This window comes from Salvelinus fontinalis, chromosome 15, assembly GCF_029448725.1.
Source record: "Salvelinus fontinalis isolate EN_2023a chromosome 15, ASM2944872v1, whole genome shotgun sequence".
NCBI classification, from domain to species: domain Eukaryota; kingdom Metazoa; phylum Chordata; class Actinopteri; order Salmoniformes; family Salmonidae; genus Salvelinus; species Salvelinus fontinalis.
In genome coordinates, this window is record NC_074679.1 from 28,194,162 (window position 1) to 28,207,533 (window position 13,372).

A 13,372-nucleotide genomic window follows, 5' to 3' on the forward strand; every position below is an offset into this window, starting at 1 on the left:
TTGAAGGTCGGCCTTGAAATACATCCACAGGTACACCTCCAATTGACTCAAATTATGTCAATTAGCCTATCAGAAGCTTCTAAAGCCATGACATCATTTTCTGGAATCATCCAAGCTGTTTAATGGCACAGTCAACTTAGTGTATGTAAACTTCTGACCCACTGGAATTGTGATACAGTGAATTATAAGTGAAATAATCTGTCTGTAAACAATTGTTGGAAAAATGACTTGTGTCATGCACAAAGTAGATGTCCTAACCGACTTGCAAAAACTATAGTTTGTTAACAAGAAATTTGTGGAGTGGTTGAAAAATGAGTTTTAATGACTCCAACCTAAGTGTATGTAAACTTGCAACTTCAGCTGTATGTATAAACTGTATACTGTATCCTTCACTATCTATTCTTTACTATCTATTGCATCTTAGCCGATCTGTCACTGCTCATCCATATATTTTATACTTATATATTCTCATCCCATTCCTTTACTTGATTGTGTGTATTAGATTTTGTTGTGGAATTTATTAGATATAACATTTTGTGGTGAAATTGTTATATATTACCTGTTAGATACTGCTGCACTGTCGGATCTTGAAGCATAAGCATTTCGCTACACTCGCAATAACATCTGCTAACCATGTGTATGTGGCCAATAAAAGTTTCAGAGTAAGTCAAATAAATGGCACTAACCTGAGAATAAAATCAGTATCCCTTTGATGAATTTGATGATACATATATCTGTTACTGTGTCATTTCACAAAATCTCACAGGGAATCTCAAGAGGAAAGTTGGTTGTGTCTACTCTACTTTGTAGGGAGTCTCTCTCTCTCTCTCTTTCTCTCTCTCTCTCTCTCTCTCTCTCTCTCTCTCTCATTATGTAATCTGAACCCCTGGCCCATGTAGATGTTGGTAGTCATGTGATCTCTTGATAAGCTTTATTTACAGCCCTCTGGATTTCATTCACTTTGCACAAAGTAGAACAATTTAATCCCTGCTAATTGACAGGTGACAGATGAGGCTTAACCCACACCCAATTATATTTAAAAGAGCATGTAAACCCCAATATTGAGAGTTGGTATGTCCAGCTCTCCTCTCAGGACATTGCAGGGGACTATACATGTGAGTTACGTTATTGTTGTGGTGTAAGAAAGAGACTATGACAGACTTGTGGCTATGAAATATTTACAGCAGAGTTCAGATGACTAAAGCGCCTGTGTAGAAGACCGTGTGAGTAGCTCATCATTAAAGTTTCACAAACTGGATTTCATTCACTGTCCTTTAATTATATAAAACTGCCAGCGTGAACTGCACAAGACACACATTTCAGAGGATTTTCATTTCATTTTCCAACGCTTGTGTTGCAAACTCAGAACATACTAGTAATTGTGGAATAATAGCGGAGGCCCTTAATCGTAGTGGAATCACTTTAAATTCCATGGATCAATCTCATGACCAGTGAATGTATACATTAGGTACATGAACCTGATGGGTGTGGATCACTAAGATCACTATCTGAGAGGCTAAATAAACAGCAATGACGTGAAACAGTAGGATATCTAAAACCATAAATGCAATACATGACTCCAAATATGTAATGCATGTACACAAAATAACTGCACTATACTGCATTTGCACCATTCATCTCTCTGCATTTAGATATATTTATACTGATACTGTACATGTGTACATGTACACTGAGTCTACAAACCATTAGGGACACCTTCCTAATATTGATTTGCACCCCTTTTGCTCTCAGAACAGAATCAATTTATCACGGCATGAACTCTGCAAGTTGTTGAAAGCGTTCCACAGGAATGCCGGCCCATGTTCAGTGGTGTAAAGAACTTAAGTAAAGTACTTTAAAAGTACTAGTCATTTTTTGGGATAATTACTTTACGTAACTATTTATATTTGTGAAAATGTTTACTTTTACTTCACTACATTACATGTACTTTTTACTCCATACATTTTCCCTGTCACCCAAAAGTGTCATTTTGAATGCTTAGCGGGACAGGAAAATTATCAAATTCACGCACTTATCAAGAGAACATCCCTGGTCACCCCTACTGCCTTTGATCTGGAGGACTCACTAAACACACATGCTTCGTTTGTAAATTATGTCTGAATGTTGGAGAGTGCCCCTGGCTATCTGTAAATTACAAAAAACAAGAAAATTGTGACGTCTGGCTTGAGTAATATAAGGAATTTGAAATGATTTATAATTTATTTTGATACTTAAGTATATTTTAGCAATTACATGTACTTTTGATACTTAAGTACATTTAAAACCAAATACTTTAATGACTTTTACTCAAGTAGTTCTTTTTGGGTTTTACTTGAGTCACTTTTACTTGAGTCATTTTTTATTGAGATATCCTTTTACTCAAGTATGACAATTGGGTACTTCTTTCACCACTGCCCATGTTGACGCCAATGTTTACCACAGTTGTGTCAAGTTGGCTGGATGTCGTTTAGGTAGTAGACCATTCTTGATACACATGGGAAACTCTTGAGTGTGAAAAACCCAGCAGAGCTGCAGCTCTTTACACACTGAAATTGGTGCGCATGGCACCTACTTCCATACCCTGTTCAAAGGCACTTAAATCTTTTGTCTTGCCCACTCACCGTCTTAATGGCACACATACACGATCCATGTTTCAATTGTCTCAAGGCTTAAAAATCCTTCTTTACCTGTCTCCTCCCCTTCATCTACACTGATTGAAGTGCATTTAACAAGTGACATCATAGCTTTCACCTCAATTCACCTGGTCAGTCTGTCTTGGAAAGAGCAGGTGTTCCTAATGTTTTGTACACTCATTGTATATCAATTGTATATCCACTGTATATTTGAAGAGTTTAATTCCAAAACACTACATCCACACATTTTTTTACATTTGTGTTCTTTTCATCAGAAATTATTGCTTATGGTTACATTCATGTGTGTGTAAAATATTACTGTTCTCACATTTCTATTCATAGATTTAAAATCAAATCAAACTTCATTTGTCAGATGTGCTGAACAAAACAGGTGTCGGTAGACCTTACCGTGAAATGCTTACTTACAAGCCCTTAACCAACAATGCAGTTCAAGAAAGAGTTAAGAAAATATTTACCAAATAAACTAAAGTAAAAAATTATAAAAAGTAACACAATAAAATAACAATAACGAGGCTATATACAGGGGGTACTGGTACCGAGTCATTGGGCGGGGATACAGGTTAGTCGAGGTAATTTATATGTTGGTAGGGGTAAAGTGACTATGAATAGATAATAAACAGCGAGTTGCAGTAGTGTAAAAACAAATGGGGGGAGGGGGCTTATGGCTTGGGGGTAGAAGCTGCCATGCGGTAGCAGAGAGAACAGTCTATGACTTGGGTGACTGGAGTTTTTGACAATTTTTGGGGCTTTCCTCTGAAACTGCCTAGTATATAGGTCCTGGATGGAGGATGCTTGGCCTCAGTGATGTACAGGGCCGTACGCACTACCCTCTGTAGCACCTTACAGTCAGATGCCGAGCAGTTGCCATACCAGGCGGTGATGCAACCGGTCAGGATGCTCTCGATGGTGCAGCTGTAGAACTTTGAGGATCTGGGGACCCATGCCAAATCTTTTCAGTCTCCTGAAAGGGCAAAAGGTGTTGTTGTGCCCTCTTCAGGACTGTCTTGGTGTGTTTGGACCATGATCGTTCATTGGTGATGTGGACACCAAGGAACTTGAAACGCCCGACCCGCTCCACTACAGCCCTGTCAATGTTAATGGGGGCCTTTTCGGCACGTCTTTTCCTGTAGTCCACAATCAGCTCCTTTGTCTTGCTCACATTGAGGGAGAGGTTGTTGTCCTGGCACCACACTGCTAGGTCTTTGACCATCTCACATCGTTGTCGGTAATCAGGCCTACCACTGTTGTGTCGTCAGCACACTTTATGATGGTGTTGGAGTCGTGTTTGGCTATGCAGTCATGGGTGAACAGGGAGTACAGGAGGGGACTAAGCATGCACCCCTGAGGGGCCCCAGTGTTGAGGATCTACGTGGCAGACGTGTTGTTGCCTACCCTTACCACCTGGGAGCGGCCCATCAGGAAGTCCAGGATCCAGTTGCAGAGGGAGGTGTTTAGTCCCAGGGTCCTTAGCTTAGTGGTGAGCTTTGTGGGCACTATGGTGTTGAACGCTGAGCTGTAGTCAATGAACAGCATTCTCAAATAGGTGCTCCTTTTGTCCAGGTGGGAAAGGGCAGTGTGAAGTGCGATTGAAATTGCGTCATCTGTGGATCTGTTGTGGCGGTATGCGAATTGGAGTGGGTCTAGGGTATCCGGGATGAAGCTGTTGATGTGAGCCTTGACCAGCCTTTCAAAGAACGTCATTACTACCGACGTGAGTGCTACGGTACGGGGCGGTAATCATTTAGGCAGGTTACCTTCGCTTCCTTGTGCACAGGGACTATGGTGGTTTGCTTGAAACATGTAGGTATTACAGACTCAGTCAGGGAGAGGTTGAAAATGTCAGTGAAGACACTTGCCAGTTGGTCCACGCATGCTTTGAGTACATGTCCTGGTAATCCGTCTGGCCCTGCGGCCTTTGTGAATGTTGACCTGTTTAAAGGTCTTGCTCACATTGGCTACCGAGAACGTTATCACACAGTCGTCCGGAACAGCTGGTGCTCTCATGCATGCTTCAGTGTTGCTTGCCTCGAAGCGAGCATAAAAGGCATTTAGCTCGTCTGGTAGGTTCGCGTCACTGGGCCGCTCGCGACTGGGTTTCCCTTTGTAGTCCGTAATAGTCTTCAAGCCCTGCCACATCTGACGAGCATCAGAGCCGGTGTAGTATGACTCAATCTTAATTCTGTATTGACGCTTTTTTGGTTTGATGGTTCGTCTGAGAGCATAGCGGGATTTCTTATAAGCGCCCGGATTAGTGTCCCGCTCCTTGAAAACGGCAGCTCTAGCCTTTAGCTCGATGTGGATGTCGCCTGTAATCCATGGCTTCTGGTTGGGATATGTACGTACGGTCACTGTGGGGATGACGTCATCGATGCACTTATTGATGAAGCTGATGTCTGAGGTGGTATACTCCTCATTGCCATTGGATGAATCCCGGAACATATTCCAGTCTGTGCTAGCAAAACAGTGCTGTAGCGTAGCATCTGCATCATCTGACCCCTTCCATATTGAGTGAGTCAATAATGCTTCCTGCTTTATTGTGTCATAATGTTATTGTCCTTTGTATTTACATTATGTGTAATTATGCGCCATCTGCTGGCAAATAACGTAACGTCCAATCAATGACGATGATGTTTTAGTAGCTGGAAGAAAATATCAATACATGCATTGATAGGACAAAAATACTGCAGAAAGATAAATAAGGAGTTAAAAAGAACAGGTTTTGGGCAAGTTTGGGCTTTTGGGCAAGGCAGAATGACACAATTGGGAGGCAGAAAAGGCAATCTGTGACCTGCTAAAAAAAAAAAATATCAACCATTCTGGTTTCTAATATATCTGATGTAGACCTTTACTTTTGTACCAGACTTATATCTCCACTGGCAGGACTGTAGATGAGAACCATGCAAACTAATAAAAAGCCAAATAATAACAAAAGAAGAGCCTTCAATTATGAATGGCATGCAGGGGGTCGCGTCTCGTGAGTTGTCAAATGTTACTGCTGCTACACTTGCTTTGTAAATTGTAACAAGCAAACACTTAGACGTCATTATCTACCTGTTGAACAAGGATCATCAGCTAGATTCAGCCGCGGATGGTCGGAGAGCGGGAAAACATAATTACAAATTTGCAGACTGCAAATTGATAACAAGAAGCCCAAACAGATATAATGTTTGACAAACAATCATTTCTAACATGGATTACTTTGTGTATGATCAAGTGGCTCTATTACGCGTGGGAATACTTGATCAGAGTTCCAAAATTTAAGTCACTTGAGCTGATTTTATGGTGTTTTTACAGTTGATATCCAACAATAAAAATACAACATAAAACACATTAATTTAGCTCAAAAAGTGGGGAATAAAACCGAGCACAGGCCAAATGAGGACTGCCTGTCGGGGAACCCTGCTGCAGAAGGTCATGTGAACTTCTTGCAACATATATTGGTTGCACCTTGAAGATCATGATCATGTTTGTCCATGCATGGTTAGTGAAGATTGTATGATGGATTTGAGAACACACACACTGTGGATGGATGTGTACTGCCCTAACGGTCAACTAATGATTAACTAGCTATGACGTACAAAATTAGGCAACAGCAGGACTCAGCTTCATAATATTATGTTTGTTAAGGGTACAAGATAACCAAAAGTATTGTTTGTTTTAGTACTGGTTAACTGTCCAATAAGTCACAGTTGACCTAAATGATCGTGTTCACCACAAACCTTTGCCAGTTTAGAATATGAATTTGAGGAAAAGATCAGCTGAATCAGGAGCTTTCATCCACACACCCTTAGAAAGATAATTACATTTCCAATACAACACTGGAACTTTTATCTGCCCATCTTTTCAACTCCAGTCTTTGGAGAGAGAAACTCTCAGCCCCCGTAATAGTAGCAGAGAGTCCCAGTGGGGAGACGGCAAGGGCGGTTCATCACTCCAGTGCCTTGCTGTTCACCTTTGCACCCCTGGACCAGACTACACTCATAGGACCTACTGAAGAGATAAGTCTATTCATGGACTCTGCAAGATGTTTAAAGCGTTCCACAGTGATGCCGGCCCATGTTCAGTGGTGTAAAGTACTTTAAAGTACTACTTAATTCGTTTTTGGGGGGTATCTGTACTTAATTTTTAAACTTTTACTTCACTACATTCCTAAAGAAAATTATGTACTTTTTACTCCATACATTTTCCCTGTCACCCAAAAGTGACATTTTGAATGATTAGAAGGACAGGAAAATGATCAAATTCACATTGTAACGCTCGTCGTTGGAATGAGGTGAGGACCAAAGCGCAGCGTGGTAAGTGTTCATCATTATATTTATTAAACATAGAACCCTAAACAAAATAACAAAGGAGAACGAAACAGTTCTGTAAGGTGACATCCACTACACAGAAAATAATCACCCACAAAACACAATGAAAAACAGGTTACCTAAATATGGCTCCCAATCAGAGACAACGACTGACACCTGCCTCTGATTGAGAACCATACTAGGCCAAACACATAGAAAAGGACAATAGAACAAAACATAGAAAAAACAACATAGAATGCCCACCCCAACTCACGCCCTGACCAAACTAAAATAAAGACAAAACAAAGGAACTAAGGTCAGAACGTGACACACATACTTATCAAGAGAACATCCATGGTCATCCCCACTGCCTTTGATCTGGAGGACTCACTAAACACACATGCTTTGTTTGTAAATTATGTCTGAGTGTTGGAGTGTTACCCTGGCTATCTGTAAATTAAAAAAACAAGATATAAGGAATTTTAAATGATTTATACTTTATTTTGGTGCTTAATACATAAAAACTCCTTATTTACCTGTCTCCTCCCCTTCATCTACACTGATTGAAGTGGATTTAACAAGTGACATCAATAATGGACCATAGCTTTCACTTCGATTCACCTGGGCAGTCTATGTCATGAAAAGAGCAGGTGTTCCTAATGTTTTGTACACTCAGTGTATATCAATTGTATATCCACTGTATATTTGAAGAGTTTAATTCTGAAAGGCCTCATCCACACGTTTTTGACATTTGTGTTTTTTTTAAATCAGAAATCATTGCTTATGGGTATGTTCATGTGTGTGTAAAATATTACTGTTCTCACATTTTTTATTCATAGATTTTAGACATGTATGAAAATGTGTATTTTTGCTTATTGCTATATGTCAGGGGTGTCAAACTCATTCCACGGAGGGCCTAGTGTCTGCAGGTTTTTGGTTTTTCCTTTCAATAAAGCCCTAGACAACCAGGTGTGGGGAGTTCCTAACTAATTAGTGATGTTAATTCATCAATCAAGTACAAGGGAGGAGCAAAAACCCGCAGACACTCGGCCCCCCGTGGAATGAGTTTGACACCTGTGCTATATGTCCATTGTTTAGCTGGAATGGAGTGTTCCTATCCTGCATATCAATTGGCAAATGACAGGAGTGGCAAGGAGTGGAATTCAATGACAGGAGTGGCAAGTAATAGCTGAACAGAGACAGCAACTAGGCTAACAGCATTCTCGCTGAAGACTGAATTCCAATTACCCCAGCTTCTGCAGCCATCATGAGGAGGATTCAGGAGGAGGATACTGGTGCCCCATCCGCCCGACCCACAGAACCAACAACTCCAATTCCCGGAAGTAAGTGTGAGGAATATTGTTGCATGTGTGTGTGTCTGACTCTTCTACCTTGGCCTGCTGTAACTATATATGTGAGTGAGTGAGATGTTAGTAAAATTCCTGAACTAAGTGTTTTCATCATTCTAGATTGCAGCCAGTAGCAACAAGAAGCGCTGAGATGTGTGTGGACCCAAGAAGGACAGGAAGACACAGTACACATGCATCAACTGCAAGAAATACATTTGCAACACGCACACGGTAAAACTGTCCCTCATGTGGTGTGTAGACTGGCCTTCATTTGTGTTAAATGGGGCTCATTTATCATTTCCATAAAATACTGTATGCAAATTTGGCATCCAATTTATTCAATTCAAAGCAATAAACATCAATAGTGATGAAAACCTTGTTTAATTTATATTTGTTCAAGATAAATATGATTTATTCCACCCATGTCTTGAATATAATTGATTCATTTTCACAAAAATCACATTTTATCCAAACAAATAGCGCTTTTATTGATAAATGTGATCTAGCAGAGGTAAATGGCAAATATTAACCATGTATACTGCTTGTAATTGATTTAAAAAAAAAACATATTTAACCTTTATTTAACTAGGTATGTCAGTTAAGAACAAATTCTTATTAACAATGACGGGCTTCCAGCGAACAGTGGGTTAACTGCCTTGTTCAGGGGCAGAACGACAGATTTTTATCATGTCAGGTCGGGGATTCGATCCAGCAAACTTTCGGTTACTGGCCCCTAGGCTACCTGCCGCCCCAAATAAGTCAACATTTAAGTATTAAGTTTGAAACATTTTTACGTAAATTGTTATGGCTGTATTGTTTTAAAAACCCAATAATGTTGTGGGTCCATCAGACCGGCGAACATTGGGTGAGTAACAAAAACGTTAACACCATACAAGGGTTAATTACTCCCACGTGATCATGGTGTTTTGCCAACAACTTCAAGGATTGGTCTACCATTTTTTCCTATTGGTTAAAGACGCTACTCTTTTGAAATTATCCTCGAAGGCTATTGACGAAAAACTCTAGCCATTAACGTACACTACATTATGGACTTCTTCCTTCTGGTGAGTCTCTTATAATTGCATTGCATGTGCATTGTTTTAACTTGGAAAAACATTTTGGGCAATATTATCATTGTGAATCATTATATTTGCTTAGGTTTATAATAAAATCAATCAGATTAGTAACATTACAGTTTTGATATAGCTAGGTTTCTCTGTAAATTGCGTTTTGGCACTTCACAACAACCTGTCATTGGTTGCGGTCTGTCACTTTAAGAACATCCCTTTGGTTCAACATGCACTCTTTTCCCCCGCCATCAGTTGTCCAGTCATTATGGCGGAATGTAAAAAGCCTACATCATGTCCGTCTCCAGCTTCAGTAATGACCTTTCTAGCTAGAGCTTTGTCCTATTCAAGGTTGAGTCAACCTGATCAGTCTGATGTGTTCAAATCGCAGACTTCTGTTCACCAGAGCAATGTTGCACAGCCAGGCCGACGGAGGTTGTCGAGCAGCAACAGTGTTGAGTCTCTGGATGTGAGCCTCTGTGCTGAAGCGCGAGTCTTGGTCATCAACACCGGAGGAACTATCGGGATGATGTACCATAATAACGGTAAAGCCTTTTTGACCGGGGCTTTAACAATGTATTTGTTGTTGCCCAAACAAAGTACTTTGATTTGAATGATGTAGTGTTACGCATGTTGATGCAACACAGTCGCAGTTGACCTGGGGTGTATTCATTACACCGATTTTGTTGCAAAACGTTTCGTCTGTTACAACAGAAACAGTTTACTCCAAACAGAACTTTTGCAACGGAAACGAGTTTCTATTGGTCAAATTCAGGTAGGTCCCTCTCCATTTCGCTCCATTTGGTTCTTAAACGGTCAACTGTTTCGGTTGCAAGGCGTAATGAATACACTCCTGGCACGCAGGGGTCTTGTCACTGCTACACTTGTTTTGCTTTGTAAATTGTAACAAGCAAACACTTCGGTGTAATTATCTACCTGTAGATCAGGGATCATCAACTAGTTTCAGCCTCGGATGGCGGAACATAATTACAAATAATTTGTTCCTGAGTGGCGCAGCAGTCTAAATCAAATCAAATGTATTTATATAGCCCTTCTTACATCAGCTGATATATCAAAGTGCTGGTCAGAAACCCAGCCTAAAACCCCAAACAGCAAGCAATGCAGGCGTAGAAGCACGGTGGCTAGGAAAAACTCTGGAGAAAGGCCAAAATCTAGGAAGATACCTAGAGAGGAACCAGGCTATGAGGGGTGGCCATTCCTCTTCTGGCTGTGCCGGGTGGAGATTATAACAGAACATGGCCAAGATGTTCAAATGTTCATAAATGACCAGCATGGTCAAATAATAATCACAGTGGTTGTCGAGGGTGCAACAAGTCAGCACCTCAGGAATAAATATCAGTTGGCTTTTCATAGCCGATCATTCAGAGTATCTCTACCGCTCCTGCTGTCTCTAGAGAGTTGAAAACAGCAGGTCTGGGACAGGTAGCACATCCGGTGAATAAGTCAGGGTTCCATAGCCGCAGGCAGAACAGTTGAAACTGGAGCAGCAGCACGGCCAGGTAGACTGGGGACAGCAAGGAGTCATCATGACAGGTAGTCCTGAGGCATGGTCCTAGGGCTCAGGTCCTCCGAGAGAGCATACTTAAATTCACACAGGACAATGGAAAAGACAGGAGAAATACTCCAGATATAACAGACTGACCCTAGCCCCCCGACACATTAAATACTGGAGGCTGAGACGGGAGGGGTCAGGAGACACTGTGGCCCCATCCGATGATACCCCCGGACAGGGCCAAACAGGCAGGATATAACCCACCCACTTTGCCAAAGCACAGCCTCCACACCACTAGAGGGATATCTTCAACCACCAACTTACCATCCTGAGACAAGGCTGGGTAAAGCCCACAAAGATCTCCGCCACGGCACAACCCAAGGGTGGGCACCAACCCAGACAGGAAGATCACGTCAGTGACTCAACCCACTCAAGTGACGCACCCCTCCTAGGGACGGCATGGAAGAGCACCAGTAAGCCATTAACTCAGCCCCTGTAATTGGGTTAGAGGCAGAGAATCCCAGTGGAGAGAGGGGAACCGGCCAGACAGAGACTGCAAGGGCGGTTCATCACTCCTGTGCCTTGCCGTTCACCTTTGCACCCCTGGGCCAGACTACACTCCATCATAGGACCTTCTGAAGAGATGAGTCTTCAGTAAAGACTTAAGTTTGAGACCGAGTCTGCGTCTCACATGGAGAGGCAGACCATTCCATTAAAATGTAGCTTTATAAGTGAAACCCCTGCCTCCAGCTGTTTGCTTAGAAAGTCTAGGGACAATAAGGAGGACTGCGTCTTGTTTTTTTAATTTGACTTTTTATTTTTTTACCTTTTATTTAACCAGGTAGGCCAGTTGAGAACAAGTTCTCATTTACAACCGCGACCTGGCCAAGATAAAGCAAAGCAGTGTGACAAAAACAACGCAGTTACACATGGGATAAACAAACGTACAGTCAATAACACACTAGAAAAATCTATATACAGTTTGCAAATGAAGTAAGATTAGGGAGGTAAGGCAATAAATAAGCCATAGTGGCGAAATAATTTCAATTTAGCAATTAAACACAAGTGGTAGATGTGATTGTACCGTATGTGTAGGTATGTACGGCAAGGCCAAATCGGAGAGATGGGTAGGAGTACGTCCATGTATTGTAGCAGTAAAATCTTGAAGTCAGCCCTAGACTTAACAGGAAGCCAGTGTAGAGAGGCTAGCACTGGATTAATGATACATTTTTTGGTTCTAGTCAGGATTCTAGCAGCCGTGTTTAGCACTAACCAAAGTTTATGTAGTGCTTTAGCCGGAGAGTAGAGCATTGCAGTAGTCTAAATTAGAAGTGACAAGCATGGATGTGTTTTTCTGCATCATTTTTGGATAAAAGGTTTCAGATTTTTTGCAATGTTATGAAGATGGGGGGTGGAGCTGACCTTGAAATATTATTGCTCTGTTCATCAAAAGAGAGATCAAGGTCAAATCAAGTTTATTTTATATAGCCCTTCGTACATCAGCTAATATCTCGAAGTGCTGTACAGAAACCCAGCCTAAAACCCCAAACAGCAAGCAATGCAGGTGTAGAAGCACGGTGGCTAGGAAAAACTCCCTAGAAAGGCCAAAACCTAGGAAGAAACCTAGAGAGGAACCAGGCTATGAGGGGTGGCCAGTCCTCTTCTGGCTGTGCCGGGTGGAGATTATAACAGAACATGGCCAAGATGTTCATAAGTGACAAGCATGGTCAAATAATAATCAGGAATAAATGTCAGTTGGCTTTTCATAGCCGATCATTAAGAGTTGAAAGCAGCAGGTCTGGGACAGGTAGGGGTTCCATAACCGCAGGCAGAACAGTTGAAACTGGAACAGCAGCAAGGCCAGGTGGACTGGGGACAGCAAGGAGTCATCATGCCCGGTAGTCCTGACGTATGGTCCTAGGGCTCAGGTTCTCCGAGAGAGAGAAAGGAGAGAATTAGAGAGAGCATACTTAAATTCGCACAGGACACTGGATAAGACAGGACAAGTTCTCCAGATATAACCAACTGACCCTAGCCCCCCGACACATAAACTACTGCAGCATAAATACTGGAGGCTGAGACAGGAGGGGTCAGGAGACACTGTGGCCCCATCCGATGATACCCCCGGACAGGGCCAAACAGGAAGGATATAACCCCACCGACTTTGCCAAAGCACAGCCCCCGCACCACTAGAGAGATATCTTCAACCACCAACTTACAATCCTGAGACAAGGCTGAGTATAGCCCACAAAGATCTCCACCACAGCACAAACCAAGGGGGGGCGCCAACCCAGACAGGAAGATCACGTCAGTAACTCAACCCACTCAAGTGACGCACCCCTCCTAGGGACGGCATGAAAGAGCACCAGTAAGCCAGTGACTCAGCCCCTGTAATAGGGTTAGAGGCAGAGAATCCCAGTGGAGAGAGGGGAACTGGCCAGGCAGAGACAGCAAGGGCAGTTCATTGCTCCAGAGCCTTTCCGTTCACCTTCACACTCCT

General features: G+C 42.1%; 1 protein-coding gene across 7 annotated transcripts in view; it reads left to right on the plus strand.

Annotated features, from left to right (window-relative positions):
* Positions 1-9,220: 9,220 nt before the first annotated feature.
* LOC129811703 (60 kDa lysophospholipase-like) overlaps positions 9,221-13,372 on the plus strand; it is a 41,335-nt gene continuing 37,183 nt past the window's right edge. For 5 of the 7 annotated variants that reach the window (XR_008752930.1, XR_008752932.1, XR_008752931.1 and 2 more), the window contains exon 1: positions 9,567-9,904. Coding sequence is in view for 4 of the 7 variants with exons in the window: in XM_055863227.1 (XP_055719202.1) it covers positions 9,628-9,904 (277 nt within the window). In the remaining 3 variants the exon portion in view is untranslated. Of the gene's footprint in view, positions 9,357-9,566; positions 9,905-13,372 lie in introns of those variants that run through there. The other 2 variants (XM_055863226.1, XM_055863223.1) reach the window with 2 other exon arrangements.